The sequence below is a fragment of the Panthera onca genome, chromosome D2 (genome assembly GCF_046562875.1).
Source record: "Panthera onca isolate mPanOnc1 chromosome D2, mPanOnc1 haplotype 2, whole genome shotgun sequence".
NCBI classification, from domain to species: Eukaryota; Metazoa; Chordata; class Mammalia; order Carnivora; family Felidae; genus Panthera; species Panthera onca.
Genome location: NC_138349.1, coordinates 39,004,256 through 39,027,435, shown reverse-complemented (window position 1 = coordinate 39,027,435; position 23,180 = coordinate 39,004,256). Strand labels below are relative to the sequence as shown.

Here is a 23,180-nt window from a genome sequence, read left to right as displayed (position 1 = left end):
CTCAGAGCCCTTGGGTCTGGCTTTTCCTAGAACACTAGCTCCACTCGTCCAGTGCTCCTGGAGGATGTCCCAGAAAATATTTCCCCTATTTTAGGAGTGTCCATGAGACAGAGTCTTTGGCTTGCTGGATGGGCACATCCACTATGGGAAGCCCTACCTGCGTATGTGGCCCCAAACCAGCCAGGACCCTGCTACAGAGCCCTTCATCTACGAGACCTGACTCAGCCTTCCGGGGGTCCTTCCCTCTAGGAGGAAACGAGACTCTGGGAAGAGCCTTTGGGATCCAGCTGAGGAAAACATGGCCAGCCTGACAGATGCTAAGCCCTGGCCCTGGGTACAGGACTCCAAGAGGATCCTTAGATGTCTGCCGTGAAAGAGACTCACATCCCTGTGCAGACTCCCATGGCCTTGCTGTTGTTCCAGAAGCCAGAAATGCTGGTCCAGAGAGTTGTGCCTTTGCCCCTGACCAGCTGTTTCATGTTGGTCAAGGCCTTCAACCACTCTGAGCTTTGGGCTTCGTGTCTTCGAAGCTGAGATCAGTAAGGCTTATTCCGCGAGTTCTGTCTTTGTGAGAACAAAATGTAACAAATTCAGAGAAAGTAAGCTGAAGTCCTATCTTCCTGAGGGCCTTCTCACACTTGGTAAATTCCAATCCCAACCTTGAGAGTTAGCGTACCTATTCCACAGACGCCAGCATCCAGGCTCTGTGGATTTGTCCTTCTCCCTGGGCCTCTTGGTTCCCAGGGTAGGGCACCTACTTGTGAACCCCGATGTGAGGTGTCAAAGGTGGGAGAACCGAGGTGGGGGCGGGGTGTAGCACATACAGCCGTCTTCTGGTTGTGGCCCTCCAGGTCTACACTAGAAGCTGGGAGAAAGAAGACTCATTGGTTGGGATGGGAAAGCCATGGGTGCCCAGAGCAAGCAGGGGCAGGATCTCAAACACCCCCACACCCTGCCTAGGACCTGAGCACTCCTGGTTGAGCATTCTCTAGCCTCTCCTGGATGGCAAAGGTGAGAGAGATGTCATACCCTCCTTGTGTGATTTTGTTTTACCACTTTGGGGCCAAATGGTTTGTTTTAAGGGAGAGGGGGGGTAGTATTAAATAATACCCCCCAAAATGCTCTGTATTTAGGCAGCGTTTCCAAACTTCAGGTCCTTTTGTATCACCGTCTGGATTTGTGCTGTGTCTCCAACCCCCTATACTATTGCATACTACGTTGGTTTAAATTTACTTGCTTTTTATTTTTTTTTATTTTTTTTTTTAATTTTTTTTTTTTTAACATTTATTTATTTTTGAGACAGAGAGAGACAAAGCATGAACGGGGGAGGGGCAGAGAGAGAGGGAGACACAGAATCGGAAGCAGGCTCCAGGCTCTGAGCCGTCAGCCCAGACCCCGACGCGGGGCTCGAACTCACGGACCGCGAGATCGTGACCTGAGCTGAAGTCGGACGCCCAACCGACTGAGCCACCCAGGTGCCCCTTACTTGCTTTTTAAAAATGAAACCATATCTTTTAAAAAAATGAAATCCATCTTGAACAATATCTGAAATGTCTGCTTTAATGTGCTAGCTATAACTTTTGTCTTGCTACTTTTAAAAGCAAATATATAAATCTGTATGTTTTTACAAATAATGTTTTCAGAGTACCACCTAAAGTCATCTGATCGTTTACACGCTGGAAACCAATGATTTGGTGCAAACCCTCCACCTTGTACTAAGGTCCTTCCCTGAAAGGCCAACCGTTGAACTCTGAAGGAATGAACAACCCAGGCCGAGGGGCGGAGGGCCGTGGGCAGGCACCTGGACTGGTCACCGGGGTCTAGGGATCGTCACGGCATAATTAGGCCAGGGAGTTGCACCTCAACAGCCAGACCCCTGCCTGCCTCCCACCTTGAACTCCACATGACTGTGGTGTTTCTGAAGAGCAGCGACTCGGAGTGTTGAGTGGGGAGAGATCTGGAAGATCTCACAGGGAGGGGGAGCTGGCTTTGGGCCCTGCTGGAAAATGGAGTTCCCTGGCAGAGAAAGAAAAGTGGAGCCTTATAACTGGAGGCAGTGGCATAAACAGAGGACACAAGAGAAAAAGTGATGGGCCCTGCTGTCTTGAATTTGGGAGGACCCGCCCCCCTACCATGGCTGAACACGGAACTCAGGGGAAAAGGCACAGTCTAGTAGCCCCTGGCCTCCAACAGCATTGGCAGGGAACATTTTAAAATTCAAATAGATTGCCAACTGAAAACCTGGAGATTTTACCTAAAATGAAGATTCTTGGTGTCTCTATTTAAAATCCTAACTCACTCCCCTTCCCTCTGCTCCATTTTCCCATAGCATCTAAGTAAGAACCTTCTATAGAATATGTGCTTAATTACTTATGTTTTGTGCAGTTTTCTTCTCCCCTCCATCCCCTCTCCCCCTGGGGATGTACCCGGACTGGAGATTGGGGTTTTTGTTTTTATTTTGTTTTGCTTCCTTTACTAAAGTACTTCAAATACTTATCCAGTGTCTGGCACATAGTAGGCATTCAAGAAGTATTTTAATAAATTGATAAAGAAAGTGGCTGGTTCTAATGTGTCCCACACTAATGTCTATCCTGGGGTCGGGGGACGGGGGCAGGGCCAGGCAGGAGGCCTCGGCTTTCCTTTGTCCCAGCCCACGGGAGCCCCTCCGGTGACCGGCTTGGCTGCGGGGACAAAACCAGATTTGAGGCAAAAAAAAGAAGCAAACGAGAAACTGGAATTTGCTTTAGCAGGTGGGCTCCACGCGGCTCCCGGCAGGCTCTGAGTTCCAGGCTCCAAATCATGCCAACTCCCGCCTTCTCGATTTTCCACGCAACACTTTAGTTTCACCTCGCTGCGCAGGGATCAGGGGAGAGCCTGAGCTTTGGTCAACCCGGACCTGCGGGCGGGGTAGGGGTGGGGGTGGGAGGTGCCAGGGTGAAGCGGGGGTGGGATGGAGAGGATGTTGGAGACTTCTCCACCAGAGGGCGCCGGAGCTCAGCCGGCGCGCTCTTTCTCCTCCCGCAGCCAGCCAAGGCTCACCAGTTCCGCGATTACCCGCCCGGCTCTCCTGAAAAGAAGTGGGGTCCCAGGAATGCCTGAGGACTGGCTTGCCCACTGGAATGTTAGTTCCTTAAGGGCAGGGACCAAGCCACTGCGTTTCCCGGCTCTACGCCCAGTGCCCAGCAGTGGGCTCGGCTTGGAGTGAATGAATGAATAAATGTTAAGTTCACGGTGCATCTAATCGGGCGTGAAAGTAGTTTCGGAAAGACACTCATCCTCACCACCGGAGTCCAGGAGTTCTTGCAACTTCCTGCTGACTGCGGCCCTTGGCCGGGAGCTGCTGAGCCCAGGCCCCGCCGGCCCCTGCCCATGCCCCCGTGGCCCTGACTACCTGACTGTCCAGGGAGACAGACATGTCCCCGCCACAGCTCCTGGGATGCGTGCGAGGATAGAATCCACTCCAAGGTCTAGCCATGCCAGTAAGCGGAAGGTGGCTGGAGCGTCCTGTGGTCACTAATGAAGTCCCAAATTGTGCTCCCCTCACCCCTGGGCCGCCTGCCTGCACCCCTCCCTGCTAGGCTAGGGCGGTTTCAAGGTTGGGGCGCGGCCTGCCAGGAGTTCAGACACCACCCAGGGACGACTCTGTGGGTGTCGTTTTCTGGACCAGAAAGGCCCACGCCAGGAGTACTGCCCTGGGGTAGAAGGGAAAGGGGAGTTCTCACAACACTTTGGGTCAACACTTTGGGTCGCGCAGGGCATTCATTGGGAGAGGGAGAAAATGCAGAAGCTTAAACAATTATTCTAGCTTCCATTTATTGAGTATTATGTGCCAGACTCAAGGGTGAGCACTTCACACCTGAGTGAGGAGTGCCAATCATTTCCCCCAGTTACACTGTGATCAGCCCATTTCACAGTTGAGAGAACAGAGGACAGAGAGCTAAGTCAATTCACGTTTGCTTAGAATTCACGTTGAATTCACGCAGCCGGCAGGGCAGACTATTTTGCTGCCGCGGCGCATCATTCTATTTTAGAGTCGCAATTTGACAAGTGAGGAACCTGAGGCTTGGCTATCAATGATGGCGTTGGCTTGAGATGGCAGTCGCACGGACTGCCCAGACTGGTCTCCTTCCCTTAGGCCTAGTTTGCGGGGGGCCCAGCGCAACGCGAGCCTGGCCCGGTGGTCACCTCGAGCTTCTAGACTCCGAAAACGGGGCGCTCTTGGCTACCTCCGGCCTCGGCACACATCGACTCGTTTGGTTCTCTTTGGTCCCCCTTCAGTTCCCGCCTCTGGGACTCCATCTCTCCACCTGCTCAGTGGGCACAATAACCAACGTTTAGCCGAGCCTCCCTGCGCGGCTGCGTTCCTCGCTGCAGGTCGAGCCCTACGGAGCAGGGCCCAGCGGAGAGGAGAAGGTCAGAGGCCCAGGCACACCGCAGCCCCTGGAGCATCCCGGGCGCGGAGAGGGCGGGAGGGGACGGGACCGGCGGCGGTGTGGGAGGGGGACGCGCGCCGGAGCCCCCCGCGGCCTCCCGGCGGCAGCTCCAGGCCCGCCCCTCGCCGCGCGCCCCGCCCCGCCCCGCCCCGCTCTCGCCTCTAAAGTGCCCGGCGCGCGCCTCCCGCCGCCGCACTTTCACTCTCCGCCGCCGCGTTCGCTCCGAGTCCCGCCTGCGTCCGCCCGCCGTCCGCCGGTGCCATGGATGCCAAGGTCGTCGCCGTGCTGGCCCTCGTGCTGGCTGCGCTCTGCCTCAGCGACGGTGAGTGCGCTCGGCTCCTCTGCCCACGCCCGCCCCGCCCCGCGCTAACCCAGCTCGCGCCGCCTGGTACCGGGGAGGTCGAGGCAGGCCCCCTTCGCGGGGCGCGCCGCCCGAAGCCCCGAGCGTAGCAGCCACCACCCGCCCTGAAGCTTCGCGCTCCGCATCTGGGCTCGGGGTCCCGAACGGTGGGCGGCCGCCAGACCCGAGCGGCTGCCCGGGGTCGGACCGGACAGGATAACTGGCTGGGAGCGCGCCGGGGGGTTGGGGAGTGGAGCGGGGTCGGGAGACTTCGGCGCCGGGCTCTGTCCCCCCTCATCCCACCCCTCACCCCCACCCAGCCAGTGTCGTCCAGCGCGCGACTCGGTGTCTCCAAGCAGAGGGACTCCGAGGCCCCGCTGCGCCGGGTGCTGGAGAGGCGTGTGCGAGAGAGCGCATCGCGAAGCGGGTCTCGCATCGCGACGCGCTCGTGGTGGCGGTGCGGTCGGGTGCTGCTGCGCGGCGTCCCCTTTAGGCGAGGCTGGCCCTCTCTCTGCACCCACCCTAGCTCGGTTTCGCGGGCGAGCCAAACAGAGCAGCTGTCGGGTTTGCGCCACCCGCGCGGTCGCGCTTCTGCACAGCTCCGCGGTCCGCAACGACGCGGCTAACCCGGGCGCGCGTCCAGCCGCTGCTTCCTTGGCCTCTTCCCGGGGTCACCGAAGAGAGGCCCAGGGGCCGCCGGGTCGCTCGTGCCCCTCCCCTGTCCCCCAAACACACCTGCAGACAGGCGCCTTTGTCACCGGCCAAGCCATCGCTCTTCCCTCAGAATGAGCGCTGCAACAAAGTTCAATCGCCAAGGCCTTAGGCCACTGGGAAAGGTGGTGTCCTGTTTCGCTGGGAGAGGGAGAGAGCTTTTTTTTTTTTCTTCTGAAGCTTAAGAGAAACCTCGCTGTCCTGTCACAGGACACCACTGCTGCAAAACAAAATAAACTGTTGGCTTGAAACACACGAAACAAGCTGTGTTAGTCAGGCCACGCTGTCCTTTCTTGGCTGCGAAGTTGCCAACAAAGCCTGCACAGGCTTGAAGGACACTTGGTGTGTTCCGTGGGGCAGCTGCGGGGCCTGAGCGCCTGCAGCCCTAGGCTGGGCTCCAGCCGCTGACCCTTTGCATCGTCCCAGGCAGTGGCCTGGGAGCCTGTGTGGGTAAGGTGGGCATGACTGCAGCCTCCAGGCAAGAGGACCAGGGCTAACAGGAGTTCATAGCTGACTGCCTGGAAAGTGTTCTTTAAACGTGTGGCAAGTTGCTGGACAGAGCTGCAGAGGGACTGGATGGAAGGCAATTTAGATTTTACCTCCTAAGCCGAAAGAAAAAGTATGTGAGGCTGAGTCTCCTTGCGAAGCCCTGGGTCGTGGGGGATACTCTGGCTTGAGCATTAACAATTTGAGTGTCTGGTGAGAGTGGAGGTGTCATTCTGTGCCTCTCAGGGAAATGGTGCTTCCCCAAGCTGTCCCACTCCCCTGGGGAGCTGCAGAAAGGACAGGAATGCAGGGATCCAGGTGTAGCTGGCCTGGAAGGAGCACAGAGGGAGCAGGGGCCCCCACTGACAGACTCATCTTGGCCCTGGGAAGGGTTGGTTGTTTGTCCCTCTGAGTTGCCCTCTTAGCAGCCAAGTGGCCAGATCAGGGTCTCAGGCTCTAGGTCTGTCTGGTTCTCCTTGCATGTATAGGCTTGAATGTACCTCTTGACCTCCTGGAGCCTGTGGACCTATACCGACTTCAGAACTGCACTTGGAGATACCCTTGTTCAGGGTCAGGCTCACTCTCCTGCCCTCCCTCCACCTGACTTCAGCCAAGCAGCTGGGCCCCTAGATGCCCTGGACTTCCAGGGGTTATATGCATCCAGGCCAGGCTCCATTCTGAGGCCCGGTTGGAGAGGCTGGCCAGGGCTCCTGTCTCTGCATTGGAGTGGAAGATTCTCTTGGAACTGCTCCTGAACAGAGCCAAGTTCACCGGGTCCCAAGCCGGTAACATCTAGGCCAATCAGGTGTCAGGCCTATACGCAGAGTCACATCCAAACCAGTTGGAAAAGTTAGTAATGTTGACAAAAAGCTGGAGGAGAGGACCCCAGGTGAGTTCTCTAGTAAGAGCCCTGGGTGCTCTGTCCCTTTAAAAAACCTATTGAAATTCCCCACTTGATAGGCAGGCAACTGGGTCCTGGGAGCAGGAATAAGAATTGCCTTTGAAGGAAATGGATAATCCCAGGGGGTAAAAGGGGGGAAAGGAGAGAAGAGAAAGCCTGTGTTTTGAGCTCTGATTCAGCTCTGATTTCTGGCCTGATCTCCACTACTTGGTTAGTGGAGCCAGAAAAGCTTCCCAGACATGGGAGAGCAGCAGCCCCCACCAGCAGCCCCCCACCGGCTGAAGCACTCACACTGTGTCCCTTTCAGCCTGCTGCGCTGGGGTTGGGACCCTTCCTGTGTCACCACCCAGCCCCAGTTCCCCAGTCCCTAGCCAGCTCAGGAGGACACATGAGCATTCCAGGGAGACTGGAGACAGGACACTCAGAGGGGGAGACTTTGGCTTCTCCTTTACCCAGACCACCTAGCCCCCAGCCCCGGGATGGCTTTCCCAGGCGATCTGGTTACAGGGCAGCATGCGCAGTATGGTAGCATGTGCTACACCCAGCATCTACCACAGGGATTGGGTGTAGTTGCTGAAAGCCAGGCGCCAGCAGTGACTTTCTGGAGTCAGTTCGGGTATACATTTGAAGGCTGCTCCAGGGACCCTTCCAGGGCCCTGAGTCACTGAGCACCCTGAAGTCAGGCTTTCTCCTTACTCGAGTTTAAGGATTCGACTTTGATCCTAGGGGGCCGGGTGGTCTGCTTTTCCCCTGACTTGGCTAAATAGGCTGCTGTTTGCAGGCCATGCCATCTCTCAACTGAACACAGCTTCTGGAAAAATTAAGTCCCTTACAAGGTGTCCTGCAGCTTCCCCAGGTCTCTTGCCCCAAAATGCAGAACTTCAGAACCACCGGGAGGCCTCTAGGAGCTCTGTAAACAGGGAAACTTTTTTTTTTTTTTTTTAATCTCTGGACTAAATATTCTCAGACATACATTTAATCCCTGATGAAAGGATCCACAAATTCAAATAATTTGGGGTATTAAGTAGGGCTTGGATAAAATCTGCAGAAAAGAAAAAAAAAACCCACAAAGATCCCAGCCCCCCAGGGCTTGCAATTCTAGACTTAGAGGGTGAGTGGTGGGTTCTGCAGGAGCCCTTTGCTTATTTAAACTAATGAGTGTCAATTATGGCATTTTGCAAATTGGTGAATTGGCAAACAAAGAGGTAATACAACCCAGGAGGCTGGAGCATCCCTGCACAATGAAAGCCACTTTTGACTCCAGTCCTGATAATCTCCCTGCCTTCAGGGGAGTGCCTGGGAGAAGGTGGACCCTTGGCCTGCCCTCTGGGGACTCCCAGGTAGGAAGCCTGCCAGGATTCTTTTGTGGTGGCCTGGGTTTAAGGTGTATGTGAGGAGAGAAGATTGCAGGTGGGGGGAGGGCAGCATTCCCAGGGGAACCACTGCTTCTGGAGCCTTCTGCTTCCCCCTCCTCCTTCCCTGAGGGAGAGGAGGGGGAGGGGGGTGGGGGTGGGGGGAGGCTTTTCTAGTTGGCCCTGGAAGAGTTTATTTTGCAAAGAATAACTGGGAACCCCAGTACCTTGGACTGAAACAGTTGTCTCCTGGGATTAATATATTTTAAGACACCGAGCAGGGGGCTTCTTTTAATTCCCCTGCCCCCTAGGATCCAGCTCTCTGAAGGTCCATTTGCCCTCTGGCCCTATGGAGGCTCGGGCCTTCGCCCACCCAGAGCTCACTGTGCTGCCCAAGAGGTCTTAGCAAGGATGCACCCGTGACCCGTCCCATAGCTCTGGATCCTGACATCATTCCACCACCTTAACCCTTGGCCGCAGACACATCCACACATATATCCCCAAGGTCTGGCAGGATCATAACAAACTGCGTTGCTTCCATCACCGCTTCTAGGGAAACCGGTCAGCCTGAGCTACAGATGTCCTTGCCGATTCTTCGAGAGCCACGTTGCCAGAGCCAATGTCAAGCATCTCAAAATCCTCAACACTCCGAACTGTGCCCTTCAGATCGTGTAAGTCTCAACATCATCTTCCAGGAGTGTTGCCTCTAATGGGCATAGTAGCACCTAGCTCAAAACTTGTAAACGCTGGAGAGCCGACCCGTGCTGAGCCACCAGCCTTGAACTTGGCATAATTAGAGGCAGCTGTGATCACCACCAGGCCTGTGAGTAAGCTACCAGGCAGGAGTTTCAAAAGCCACTCTTACCCTTGGCACCCCGCTGTGCCCCTAAAGGTTCTTGTTTCTTTTTTCCAAGTTTCCTCCTTTAGCACAGGAAATGGCAGTACAGTTGGGTGCCTCCAGACTAGAGAAACACGGGCTTCACCAGAGTTTCCTCTGAAGTCCAGTAAATTAGCCAGCCCTTTGCTAGGAACAGCTGTCTGTCCTGCCAGTTTCCAGGCTTTGGTGATCTAAATCCATCCTTTATCACACAGCAAAATCTCACGAGACCCAAATTCAGGCCAAGCCTCTAACCATTGGGTGAAACTCAACATTCTCAGCTCACTTAACGGCGTTTTCTCCAACACAACCCACGAGTTTTTGCTTTGCTGGCGTTGAGGGCAGCTGTTGATATTTGATTTCATTCATGTGCGGAACGAGGCAGACTGAAGTTACACCTATACAACACACAAAAATCACTCGCCTGGGCTGCAGGAGGCGGGGCGAGGTTCGGGAAGAGAGACGCTCGCGCCATTCATTGCTTGGCCCTCGGGCGCTCAGACGCACCCATGCTTGCACACAGCGCCTTGTGGTCATGTGGCTAGATGCCGAGGTGCTGAGGCTCAGGGTCTCTCGTGGGGAGCTCACCTCCCGGAAAGCCCCAGTGCTGAGAACGGGGAGGGGGCACAGCAGTTGGAATGAAAGCTGCAACTGCCAGAAGGCTTTTCCACCCGATACCAACTGTTTTTAAGTTTGATTTTGTCTCTTTTTGCTAGCCTTTGCTGCCTCGGACGTGTTTGTCATTTCCAGGATGTTTTAGACCCACTAGAAGATGGATGTTTTTTTCACTTACTTTCTTAAAATCAATACTGCCTCCCCTTTGAGAAGTGTTGTATCAGACATTGAATTTAGCACCATAGACCTGCTTTGCGGTTCAGATTACACAGGTCCACCTGCTAGGAATGCACCTTGAAGTTGAAGAAGCCAGACATGATTCGCTGGTCTGGGCAAACACAGGATTAATTCAGAAGCAGTGGCAGCCAAATGTAAACTCCTTGCTCTGAACCGCACTCTTCCTCCGCGTATGTCAGTCACTTAACAGGCAGGCTGCGTGACTCCCGGCGGTGTCCCCAAGCCACTGTGCTGGCCTTAGTTGTCCACACAGAGCCGTGTGTGGCTGGGCAGGGAGTCCTCAGGCTGCTTGAGATGGCCTGGTACCCAGGGCTTTAGGGAGGGGGACCTGGAGAGGGAAGTGTGAGTGGGGCAGAGACCTGGGAGGAAGATGCCCTTTGAATTTGTAAAAAAACAAATGTGACCGTGGAACATTGAGGGAGCTTGTAAACCCTCTCTGGAAACCATTTTCTGGCAAACTACCTGCACCGTCCCTCCCTCACTGCCCTGTCACCTCTCTTCCCCAGACTACCGCAGTACCTCTTTGCAGGCCTCCTACCTCCAGGCTTACTCTTAAGTCTGTCCACCACGTACTTTCAAGATGATCCATCCAAATAAGAATCTGCCTTTATCGCTTTCCAATGTAAGCCCCCACGATCTTACAGAGAAAGTCCCACTCTTTTGCCCTTTACACCTGGCCACCCGCTCCTTCCTCCATATCCTCTAAGCAGGTGCCCCTTTGGTGCCTTTGCTCTTGCTTTTCTCTCCCCCTTGATTTCACTTGCCCAGCTCCCTCTCCTCCTTCAAAGGCTAACTCAGATGTTCCCTGTGGTGCATTCTCCCTGGACTCCCCTGGAAAGCCTCTTCTCGCCTTCCCCTAGCTCTGCGGCAGGACTTGCCACAATGCTAGGAACATGTGTCCCCGGCACACCCTGAGTTCCTCCCAAACCCGAGCCCGCCGAGTGGGACACGTGGCACCGGGGAGGGCCCTGACGCGGGTGTCAGAGGAGCGGGTGCCCAGATCCCAGCGGCGCCTTCTCCGTTCAGCCACACACTGTCGCCTCTTCTGTTTTGGCAGGGCGAGGCTGAAGAACAACAATAGACAAGTGTGCATTGACCCGAAATTGAAGTGGATTCAGGAATACCTGGAGAAAGCTTTAAACAAGTAAGCACAACAGCCAAAAAGGACTTTCCGGTAGACCCACTTGAGGAAAGCTAAGACCCGTGTGGCAGATGGAAGGGCAAGGTTGGGGGAGGAAGGCCTGCATGGGGGGGACCAGGAGTGCCTTGGGGGTAGCGCACTGACCTGGGAACAGGCTTGAGGTCGGCCCGGCACGTAGACACCCGCATTTATAGCCTATGGTACGATACCGCAGCTTATGTCCACCCGAGCCCTATACCCTTGCGCACTGGCTGTTCTGTAACTGGGGTTTTTCTAAGAAATTCTATTGTACCAGCAGCATTTCCCGCTGTCGGTTCTCTCGTAATCCTCATAATCACATCATTCCCATTATCTTTTTTTTAATCAATGACGACTTCACGATCTGTATTTGGTTTGTTGTGGAGCTTTTCTTCCTTTGCCCCTGGGGCATCTGGGCACAGTCAGGTGACAGGCCAAGCATGGAGCTCAGAAAAGCATCCTTCCTCCAGACTCAGAGGAAGACCGTGGGCGGCTCCCGCAGTGGGTGCCCGTCTTAGAATGACAGCCCAAGGTGACCCTCTGATACTGACCGGTGCTAGGCCACGGCCACCACCTCCACCCTCTCCTTCCAGCTCAGTGATCGGATCTGTAGGCTCCATGTAGAGGCTACTGTCGCTGGGGACTGTGCTCAGAAACCCTGTCCCGGTCATTCCCAGGCCTCTCCCTGCCTCCAGCAGCATGCTTTTATCTTGCTCTGCTTCCCATTTCTGTACATGCTCAGTGGGAGGAGAGGGATTGCTGGGGCCCCCGCCCTGCAGCCTTCTCCTCTCTTCACCCTCCCCTCCTGCTCAGGCCCTCTGTGAGACTGTTCTTTGGCCTCTGCCTCCAGAGGGGGGCTGGCCCTCTCTGGGGGTGGGTGGGAGATCCTGTCTCCGCCTTCCCTGAAAGGCAGGTCTTTGCAGAGTCCGATGCAATTTTCAATCTGAACTTGTTTCGAGGAATTTGGTTCTGTGATTGCCTCCGAAGCTTATATATGCCACGGAGGCTCTGTACACCCTGAGGTGTCTGAAATCCGAAGCGGAAAAACAAATGAATAAATGAGCCTCTTGCCACTAACCCCTCCTCCTGAAACCACAGCATGGTTTCAGGCTCCAATCAGAAATGTTGGCAAGGTGACATTTCCATGGTAAATGTGATCCACAGATGGGCCTAGTGGTATTTGTAACTTTCTGCAAGGCATTTTTTATATATTTTTTGTGCACATTTTTTTATGTTTCTTTAGAAAACAATTGTATTTCAGAATATATTTATAGTCGAACAATTCATATATTTGAAAGTGGAGCCATATGAACGTCAGTAGGTTACCTTTCTCTATTATCTTAAACTACTGGCAATTTGTAAAGAAATATATATGATCTATAAATGTGATTGCAGCTTTTTAATGTTTAGCCACAGTGTATTTTTTCACTTGTACTAAAATTGTATCCAATGTGACATTATATGCACTAGCAATAAAAATGCTAATTGTTTCATGGCATCAGCCTCCTACTGGATGTGGGAATTTCTTTACCTGAAATAAAATCCATTAGTGGTTAGACACGGGGCTCTGATACCTTTCTGGAGTTTATGAAGATAAGGTGGCCTGCTGGTCAGGTGCCTTGAATCCCTCTTGCCAAGTTCACATGTGAGCACGGGCCTGGCTCAGGAGCAAATGAGAGCTGCAACTCAAGTTTTTGAGCCTTTTGTTTTTTTTTTTTTCTTTCTTTTTTTTTAAACCCAATGGAAACAACAGTGCTAGTTTTCTGAAGAATAATATTTGACTCACTAATTCCTCTTCCCCTTCCTCCTCTTCCTCGGTTCTCCTAACACCCCCACGTAATCTCCAGAGACTCAACTCTCATAATATCCAGCTTTCACGTTCTCCCATGTAAAAATCCCATAATTCCAGGCCATGGTTAATAGAAAGCCTGCCCAGGAGCAGGTGGCCTTACCCCATAAATCATTAAATACCATTCAGCTTGAATCATTTTAATGTGACAGTCATGAGCCAGTTGTTCTAATCAAATTCTGCTAACCAGCTCTCTCCCTTGCTCTCCAGAACAATCCCAGTCATTCCCTGGGGGACGTCCCCCAAGCATCCAGAAAGGAGAAAGTGGCATCAGGCTGCCTTCTTTCTCCTCTCCTGGATGGCCATCTGAATGTTGGGTCTCTAACCTCCAAAGCATGATTCAGTTTGAAGCGCAGGTTTTTTTTTAGCTCGAGCAGAGAGTTTAGCTCTGCACTGAGAAGGAAGGAAGGCTGAGTAGATGGGATTGAGGTGAGTTAGAAGGCCAAGTCCAACCTGGCCCTGGACTTCACACCCTTCACAGCCTATCAGATGTGAGTGCCTTTCCGGATTGGAAACCTCAGGCCATAGCTGGAACCAGGGCCAGGTTGGCAGGTTGGCCATGGCGATAGCCAGGTCACAGATGTTCTGGAAGGCTGGCCAATATTTCTCTTGGAGTCAGGGGGAAAATGTCTGCTTTATTTTAAGGAAGTACTGGTGGGCCGTGCTTTGCCCGGGGGCCTCCAGGCCTAAGACAGAACACAGGGTTGAGACTGATCCCCAGGCCAGCGTGAAATAGTGTGCAGACTGAGACAGACCCCGGTCCCTTTCAACGTCATTAATGGTTCTACTGATTTTATCTAAGGGGGCGCAGAGAAGAAAAAATGGGGAAAAGAGAAAAGATAGGAAAAAAGAAGCGACAGAAGAAGAGAAAGGCTGCCCAGAAAAGGAAAAACTAGTTCTCTGCCACTTCGAGATGGACCGCAGTGCGCGCTGCTCTTGTCTCTCCGGCGCTTTGTAAATTTGCTCTAACCCTCCTCCAGGGCACACGCCTTGCCTTCCGTGCAGGTGCTCAGACCTTCCTCGGAGGAGCGGCGCTCCTCTGGCCACACTGGCTCCCGTGTTTAGGCGCTTTTTAAGGCCCTTCCTGGTCTGCTAAGTTATGAAGAAAGTAGTTGTGCCGAGACTGGGGTTGTGGTCTGGGATGAGGACACTATGCTCAGGACTGTCTCGAGCGGCCCGGGGTCTCCGGCCTTGCCCTGGGCCGCTGAACCCCCACCCGGCCCTCCACTCCCTCTCCCAGAAGGGCCGGCTCACCGGCACACCGGCTCACACACTCACAGCGTGCCTTCCTGCTGAGGCCAGAGTGCAGGCCTGGCCCGCACAGGGCCATCTACTAGCACAGCAATGGCACCTCGGCCAGCGAGGGCCTTCTGCCCTCCCCTTGACCACGGTGGGTGCTGCCCGGCACAGCCTTCGTGGGGCCCAGCTAGCTATGGCCGTGCCTTTTACAGGTGGTAACTGACTCTTTCCCAAGGGGCCCTCCACCCCTCTGCCACCTGGGGTGGGACTTCTCCAGCACCCCCGTCCTAGGCCTGGGCTGTGAGAGCGGCTTTACCCCCGAGCAGGGCTGGTTTCCAGACACCGAGGGGGTAGCAGCTCCGCATTCCCGGGGAGCAGCTGTGGAAAATACTTCTCAGGGAGCCTCTTGTCCGGGCAGTTCACTTTATAGATTCTTTAAACGGGTCCCCGATGTGGAGGAACTGTGTGAAGGGCCTGTCCCCACCCACCTGCTGGGACAGTCTCGGTGACCTTGTGCGATTAGGTTCCGGGACACAGCTGCCTCAGTCCTCACTCATGGGAAATATGTGCTTAAAGTGAACATGGTGCTCTAGAAAGCTCTAGAACCTTCCTCATACCACCCACAGATTTATGTCTAAGATTTTTTGCCAAGTCTCTCTAATCTGGACCGGAAGGAGGGGGATCACATGGGAGAGCAAAGCCCAGATTTCAGTAGTACTTCGAAAAAGGACACCTCGAATGTCTGGACTGTGCTCCCCATCCTCCTGTCCCATGTAAACACTCCCCCTGCACCCCAGGCCCCTGGTCATGATTCAGTCTGTGGATCCAGAAAGATGAAGTGGTTGGAGCACTGCACAGATGGAATCAGGAGAAGAAAACCCAAGGCGCCCGCCTGTTAGACTCACCGGGAACACTGTGTCCCCTCACGCTTTAGCGTCCTCCCCTGGGATGGCAGCACAGAACCTTGTGGCCATTCCTTTTCCCCATCAGGGAAGTGTCCTGCTAGGGTGCTGCAGCCCAAGTCCTTTTATTCCCCATCCCTCTCCCTTTTATGTGGCTGACTCTCCAGCCTGCACCCCTCTTGCCAGCCCTGGGGATGGCAGGCCTGCTCCGGGGTGTCCGGGATGCCCTCCCGCTCCCCACCTGCCCTGCCTCCTGAGGCGTCAGGATGTTTGCTGGTCTGCCCAGGGCAGCAGGCCTGGGCTGGGGCACCTGCGCTGGGGTAGTCCTACCTTTCCTAAACCGCTCAGGAGCCGGTCAGGCCCGCGCCCCATGCTCTCTGTTCCTCGTACAGCGGGAACGGCACGTCTCTGTGCCTCGAGAGGGGCAGTGGGTCCCTTCTGAAGACCACAGGGGGCTGTTTGCCATCTAGCAATGGTGGGTCAAGCTATTGCTGCCCTGAGGCGACAGACTGCTCCTTGCAGTGCTCAGCGAGACAGCGCCTTCCACTCCTGCTGGGGGAGCTGGGACTGTGGGGACTAAGACGGTTGGCCCCACATTCCGAAAAGCAAACACGCTCCATTTCTGTCCTCCTGTGACCTCACTGGCCCTGGGCCCTCGCTGTATCTGACAAGCTGATGTAGCGCCAGCCCCGCTGAAGATGGCAGGGGGGGTGGGGGCTGTGGAAGAGTAGAGCCGGACTCCGTTCTGTTTTGGGTTGAAGCAAGTGAACGGTGCCAGCACCGTCCCGGGGCCAGTCGGGGTGGGGTGGGGGTGAGGAGGTAGATGGAGGTGGTCGGTGGTACCCTGGACGGCCAGGCAGCCTGCTCCGGGCCTGGTGCAGGACCGGGCCACACTGAGGTAAGGGGTTGTCAGCCCTCCATCCGCGCTGGGGCTAAGGCAGTGCGCCTTGCCCTGTCGCGTGACCACCGTGCCTCGCCGTCCGTCTGCGTGCCCTTGTTCGTCTGCCGTACCCCGTGCTGGCTGCGCCCGACTTTCCTCTCCGCTTCCCATCTTCCATCCATCCCTCCGCTTCAGCCCTGGCTGCCTCTCTCGCCACCCTCCCCCTTCCCAGGGCCTCGGAAAGGAGGCACACGGCCGCGATTTGGAAGTCAGGAGTGGGGGCCCTGCTGCAGCAGGGCTCGGCGTCTTAGGCTTGCTGCCTGGCCTCCGCCTTAACGGTGTCTCCCTCTGTTCTTGTTAACAGGAGGTTCAAGATGTGAGAGGCGCAGGTTGGGTCAGACGCCTGAGGAAACCTTACAGTAGGAGCCCAGGTCTGAAACCAGTGTTAGGAAGAGCCCGCAGCGGCTCCGCTGCACCCAGGCAGGGCCCGGTACATTTCCGAGGGCTTTGTTTTGCACAGTTTGCCTTTACTATCACCATTTGATTATGTAGCAAAATATATGGTGTTTATTCTTCATTTAGTTTGATTATCCAGTGTCGCTGGTGACAGATAGGAACTTAGACTGAGGCCGTTATTTTACTTGCTTTGTTATAATATCTTTCCCGTGGAGCCCCTCACCCAGCTGGAGGTTCCTGAGTTTTGTATCTCTCTGAGCTGTGCAGGCTGAGACCCCAGATCATCCTGTTGTGGGACGGAGAGCCCCTGGGACGTATCAGAACCAAGGCAGACCCTAGTGAAGGCTGCCCCGTGCATGGGTGCGGGGGGCTGCAGGGTCAAGTTTAGAGAGTCAGACGGGAGCTTCACCCTTCCTCGGAGTGAGAGCTGGGGCCTTCCCCACTGGTGAGCATCGCAGGGCTTCCCCAAGCTGAGGCAGGCAGGGGGATGAGGCCAGGGCAGGGAGAGACGCACCCCTCATCCTGAGCTCTTCCCTACATCCCATCATGCTGTTGTCATTCTCTGTCTCATCCATCATCATGTATCTCCAAGACTGTCTCCATCGCCCTGGAAAAAGACTGTCTCAAGACCAAAGCTTTCATTTAAACTGGGCACCAAGAAGCAAATCAAAATGTGTCTCATGTCACCCGGTGCTGCAAACACTGTGCACATCTGTGTCTCATTTGGAATATTGTCCGTTGTCCAATCCTGTGTTCTTGTTCAAAGCCAACATCCTCGGGGCACGTACTGTCCACCCCTTGGATGCAAAGGCTCAGGGTAAGGAGAGGTCTTTTGACCAGGTTTCTGATTAGGGGTGTGATCCTCTTGGGTGGACAACCTGGGTTTTCCCACTGATCACAAACCCAAGATGGATCCACAGAGCCCAAGGGAATTCAGTGTGCAGCAGAGTTGACCCGTGAGGAGGCCAGGCCTTTATGCTCCTACAGTTGGTATCTCAGAGCCACGGGGAGTTTTTGCTCCATTGCCTCAAGCGCGTGATTGTTTTGGCGAGAATGTGAAAAGAATCCTCAACCCTTTTTTTTGGTTTTTGAAAAGCTGATCCGTGAAATAATGAGTCCTGGACGCGAAGATTCCTTCCCAACTAAAATCTAACCTCCCCTTTTTCCCCACTTGGCAATCCCAGCATCCACCACCTTGTACAGTGGCGTCTGGACTTCTCCACTGCTGTTACCTTGTGCTTCCAGAACGTCCATCTTGGCTTTCACTCTTAGACAAGGGGATATTTGGGAAAGTAGGTTAAAACCCTGACGTGTAGGGTGTTTTCCTTTACCGAGACCAGTTTGTAGAGTTGCATTAAACAGTTTAAGTGCAGCAGGTAGGCACTTGAGGGGTTTTTTTGCTTATTGTGTCGTTTCACATTTCATCTTACTAATACTTTGCTTTTGGTTCAGTGTCCCAGCAAACATTTTAAATTAACAAAATGGAAGAAAAGCAGGGCAAAACAAGGAAATGTATCAGTCGAGAGGACCCTGCAAACAACATGCAGAAAGTATATTCTAACAAAATAATCTGGAATTGTAGGTGTTTTTAGATTTAATAATCTTTGTGTTATCGGTAACATGTTAATATTTGCGTAAATATTCCTTTATATCGGATCTTCGTGGTAGAAAGCCAATCCCTCCGCTAAACGAAAATTGGTATCTTCAAATAGCAATATTATATTGAATAAATAGAGCACAGGGACCTTTATTAGTTAGAAGTACAGAACTGGTTTCAAAACTGTCTTTAGAAATTAACCTGACACTACAGGGCTCCTGAATTACATGTGAAATGATTGATTTTCAGTGGGATAGGCTTTTTCTAAGTCATCCAAGATATTTAAAACTCTCATGGAAAATGTGGAGCCATCTTCTCCTGGAATCCCTGAACCAGAGCCATTAAATCTCTTACTCCAAGAAAATAAACGTGGCCCTGAATCTTGACTACAGTTAAAGAATTGTTTGTTTCTCCCCAACAGGGGGAAAATAGGTAAGAGTAGAAACTTCTAGGAAAATTATCTGCCTAACAATTACTCTACTTGCAATCTGCTTCTAAGTGGAGGCTGCCCAACTAAAGCAAATGTGCATTTAAATAGTCTATTTGCAAAGGAAAAGGCTCGCCCATCCCCTTTTGCTTTAAAAACAAGTCTAGTGCATCAGTTGATTAGGGGTCACCCAGCTGTTCCTCCTCGTCCAGTGCTGCTCTACCTGACCTTCCCTTGGGCTCCGTGTAACCTCTAAGGCCGTGCTCCCTTGCCAGCCTTTGCATCAGGACCTGGGCAGCTGTGGGGCCGGGGTGGGGACCGGGACCCCCAGAAGTGCTGTGTGTTTCTATCTGAATCTGCGCCCTGTGTTGTTTGCACTGTTCTTTGTCCAGCCCCGCCAGGTGCTGAGACCCCAGCGAGGTGGCTCAGGAGTAGGGGAGCAGGTGGGGGGGCCCTCTGCCGGTGGGCCTGTCCTCCAGAGAAAGGAGGTTCAGCTTCGAGCAGACGGCCTGAATAGCCAAAGGTTGCAGTTCCCCCTGTGTGAAGACCAGAGAACTTCTAAGCTTTTTCACTGGATCCGATTTGACCTTCCTTTTCTGACTGCTGCCTGATGTTATGGCATGGGCTCCCCACTGGGAGCTCATCACCACCCCAGACCCCGGGCGGGCAGGCAGGCAGGCAGTGTTCCCTTCTGCAACTGGATAGGAATTGTGGGGTCCCTGTACACATCTTCCCTGTACCTATCCTCCCTGACCCATTCCCAGGGAGCCCTGTCCCCGGGAAATGCTCCCTGGAAACCTTCAAATCCCCTCAGCAGACCATTGACATTGCTTGCCAAGTTGAAAAAAATACCACCCGGGAAACTTGTTAGTCTGCAACCTCTCTGGATTCTCAGTCTCTGAGCAGTGATGGGTTCAGTGTTAAATGTGATAAATACTGTATTTTGTGTTGTTTAAATTACATCTCCCAGATAATGTGAAAATGGTCCAGGAGAAGGCAGCTTCCTGTATGCGGTGTGCTTTTTTTTTTTTTTTTTTTTTATAACAAATAACAACTCCTTCTGAGAAACAACAATTTCTACTTTGAAGTCATATCAATGAAAAGATGTATATGCACTTACAATTTCTCTAATAAAGACATGTATTCAAACGTAGCGGCCAACAGTTTGGAATTAGTGTTGCCATTTGGAGTTTTCCAGACTTGGTTTTTCTTCCTCAAACCCAACACAGAGGGGTTGTGTAATCCTAGCTGCACAGGCCATTGTAATCACGCTAATCATAAGTAAGAATTCTGCGGGCATGCTGGCCTCCGCTGGTCAACTGATCCTTAGTGGGGGGTGGGGAAAAACACTCCGTTTTCTCTGAATGCCCTTGGTTTTGCTGGAATCCCTTCCCACAGGCAAGCCAGTCCTCTACTCCAGAAGAGATGGTTTCCTGCAAGGGCCCTCATATTTGCCTGTCAGCTGGGGGAAGGAAGCCTCCGCTTTGTACTTCCCGCGTCTAGTGGAAGACAAGAGCAGCCCATCCCTGAAGGCGCTGCCAAGGACCCAGAACCCTGCGTTATTTTCTGTCCTGCCCTGGGGCCCTTCCTGGAAGCTTACTCTCTCCATGGCTGCCTGCCAGCACTGTCCATGATACTGTGACTAGACGGTGAGCCGGATAGGGTTCTGTCCCCACAGAGGTCAGCCTTGCACACTTTCTCTTACGTTCTTTCTCGTCTACGGCCAACCACACTGGCAAAGAAGAGCCAGCGCAAAAGCCCCAAATGTCCTCTAGGTCCTCTTGCCCATCGGCCCAGACATGACCACGTTATCTCTGTGCTCGGAACCGCCCGGTTATTTATAGGGTGAACGTGATACGGTTGCTCAGTTGCAGGTGGACTGGAGGAAGAAAGAAGGATTCGAGGAGCCCACGGCAAGAGGCAGCATGGCGTCCTGGGCCGAGCGTGGGTTTGCAGATTTGCAGAGCAGCGCTGGAACCCTGGGCTCTCTGCTCACTCTGTGACTTGAGACACATCACGTGTCCCTGAGTCCCAGCCCCGCAGCTGTAACCCCAGAAGCTTAGTATCCCCAGGAGCTGTGCAGACTAGACATTAGACAGAGGTAGTGTATGTTTCCTTCCCTCTCTCCATGTGCTGTTTCCTGGGGGCCACCTGCCTCTACTTAGACCTCCCCAAAGCTCAGATACTGGAAGCGATCTTGAAAGGGGAGCTTCTTCCTCTTAGCTGACAGATGGGGAGAAGCCTCTTGGTTGGGTCTTGTAGGTTCCCTGAATGCCTGTGAGTGCTGCTTCCAGCACACTCCACGACTCTTCTCCACTGGGAACTAGCACCCTCTGGGGTTAAGTATTAAGTATTCGGAATGATGGAGTGTAAAAAAAGGAAAAAGTCCACGGTCTACCGTGTTTCACAGGGCTGACGGCCCCCCGACAACACCTGCCCTAAGCCCCGTATTAGGTGGTGTGGATGCCGTGCTCCCTGACTTCATGGAGCCTGCAGTCTGAGGGACTGACTCGCAATTACTTGAGCATCTTCAGAATACACGGTAAACGGGTATTACGGGACACATATACCAAGGGCAGGTAACATGGGACAAGGTGCGTCTGTGCTTCAAGGAAGCTCAGAGCACCATCAACGTCTCTGAACAGAAGTGCTGGTGAAGCCAAGACCTCGAAGATTCTTTTGGGGTGATCTACTGACCCCTGAGGACTGCCACTGAGAGCCCATGGGGTGGAATGGGAGCTTATTCTCCCGCAGGTGCAGCTCCCCTAGGGGGCCGGGCATGCACGCAGGGGGAGCTGGATTTCAGCCCCCTCACTCCCCTCGCTGCATCCTTGCGTGGAGCACAAGCCACTCAGTGCAGCTGAGAAGAGCTGGGCCCCCCACGGAGGTTGGGTCCAGGCAGCTGGGAAGCCTCCTGAGTGGGGACCTCGGCACAACTGATGGATGACCGATCCAATGTTCTGTCCCAGGGGTGCAGAGCTGTGACTCAGAGCTCACCAGGTTCTCGGGGTTTCTCTGTGCCTGGGACTGAGAGCCTTGCACTTGGGAGGGAGAGTGTGGCTAGCCAGGAGTTAGTGAAGCAGAGGGAAGCCACGATGGGTGAAACAGACTCAGAGAGAGAAGTGGGGATGACAGCCAGGTAGCCGTACACGGAGGTGAGATGCGGCCATCCACAGAGGGGCGGAAGTGGCTGTGAAGTTCCCTCGTGAGGTCCAGCCACACACCCTGCACCCTTGGGTTCCATCACCTAAATCCCCCTGGAGACCTAGAAAGGATTTCTGCTAATTACTCCCATCACTGGGGGCAGTTAAGCTGGCATAGTGGGCAAGGCAGGCTGGGAACAAGGAGGATCAGGACACCGGCAGGTGCTTGCACAGAAGCTACGTTGGAGATCGCCTCGCCAGGTGTCTTCTCTGAACCCTCTCCCTGGCCTCAGCTGGCACTCCAAGGAAGGACCATTTAAGCTTGTGCGTGCTGCCATATTGGGATTGGTAAATGACCCAGAGGCATCCCCTAAGCCCCACCCCCATCCAAAAGGTGCACAGATTCTGTTTAGAGCCTATACTCTTCCGGCCAGAAGGCACCCACCAGCGCCAATCCAACTAACCAGGAGTGGGTCCTCTGTGCTGCCGGGACCCTACCTCACTTCCCGGTCCCATCAGCCCCTCCTCTTCTTGGGTGCTCATTCCACACTTTCTTCTCTCCCTTTAACTATTCATCCTCCCCCACCCTCCGCAGTCGGCTGATGGTCTGGCTTCTAGATCAGAAGGAAAGACAACAATAAGGGAATCCGTGAGCTCCACCTCTTGTCCACCGCCTGCCCAATCTGTTTCCACAGCCACCGCTCTCACCTCGCAGGAAGCCCCCTGCTCCCCGGCCACCACGCACCTGGCCGTGGAGCCCAGCGCTTCTCACCTGCCCAAGGACACCGATCCCAACCCCCCCAACACACACGCTCCTACACCATGAATCTTTCACTCTACATCGGCACGCCAACATGCTGTAAGATCTCCCATCGAGGCAAAACAAAACAAAAATAAAACCAACCCTTACGTGGTATTTTTCGACCCTTAGTCTCCTCCGGCTTCTGCTCTCTCCTGCTCTCCTGCTCTCTGCTTCTCCTCCCGCGGAAGTTCTCAGAAAAGTTGTCTATATTTCCTGGGTCCGCTTTCTCTCCTCTCTTTCTTACCTTTCTTGGACTCACTCCCAACTAGAACTTGGACGCCGCCATTCATTCCACTACAACTGCTCTTTGTCAAGGTTGTCACCGGGCTTTTGGGAAACCCACAGGTCAGTTATCGGTTCTCAGCTTCCACGATCTCGGCAACCTTGACGGCACTGATCACCCTCCCTGAAACACACTTTCTGGTTGGCTCTCAGGAGACCATTCCTGACTATTTCTTCAGCTTCATACCTTCTCTTTTTTTTTTTTTCTGTTTCCTCCTCATCCTTTGGCCATCTAAACACAAGAACACCCCTCGGCTCAGTCCTCAGAAGCTCTGTTTTCACACCAGGTGACCTCATTCGCTCCCCTGGCCTTGAACTCCATGCAACGGCTAAGGAATTCAGATGGATCTCTCTCCTGGGCTCCAGGTTTGTACTCCTGCTCCTCCTCTGAAAATAATCATATGAGAAGTGAAACTCCTGATATCCACGTTTACCCCAACCGGCTCACCTCCATTTCTGCAAAGGACCATTCTATTCTCTTACAACCCCGAA

The 23,180-nt window shown here is 53.7% G+C and overlaps 1 protein-coding gene across 2 annotated transcripts; it reads left to right on the top strand.

Annotated features, from left to right (window-relative positions):
- The first annotated feature begins 4,606 nt into the window (after positions 1 to 4,606).
- Positions 4,607 to 19,497, top strand: CXCL12 (C-X-C motif chemokine ligand 12). 2 transcript variants are annotated; one of them, XM_060642129.3, is made up of 4 exons: positions 4,607 to 4,755; positions 8,777 to 8,894; positions 11,010 to 11,096; positions 13,763 to 16,339. In XM_060642129.3, the coding sequence occupies exons 1-4, from the start codon at positions 4,695 to 4,697 to the stop codon at positions 13,854 to 13,856; spliced, it is 360 nt and encodes a 119-aa protein (XP_060498112.1). In that variant the 5' UTR covers positions 4,607 to 4,694; the 3' UTR covers positions 13,857 to 16,339. The 2 variants fall into 2 exon arrangements, with proteins under 2 accessions (XP_060498112.1, XP_060498113.1); XM_060642130.3 differs by lacking the exon at positions 13,763 to 16,339 and adding an exon at positions 16,346 to 19,497 and having other exon boundaries at positions 4,608 to 4,755.
- Positions 19,498 to 23,180: the final 3,683 nt, after the last annotated feature.

Coding starts and splice junctions, on each gene's coding strand:
- CXCL12 (XM_060642129.3), top strand. CDS start 4,695: ATGGATGCCAAGGTCGTCGCCGTGCTGGCCCTCGTGCTGGCTGCGCTC. Junction 4,756..8,776: donor TGCGCTCTGCCTCAGCGACG/GTGAGTGCGCTC, acceptor CACCGCTTCTAG/GGAAACCGGTCAGCCTGAGC. Junction 11,097..13,762: donor CTGGAGAAAGCTTTAAACAA/GTAAGCACAACA, acceptor ATTTTATCTAAG/GGGGCGCAGAGAAGAAAAAA.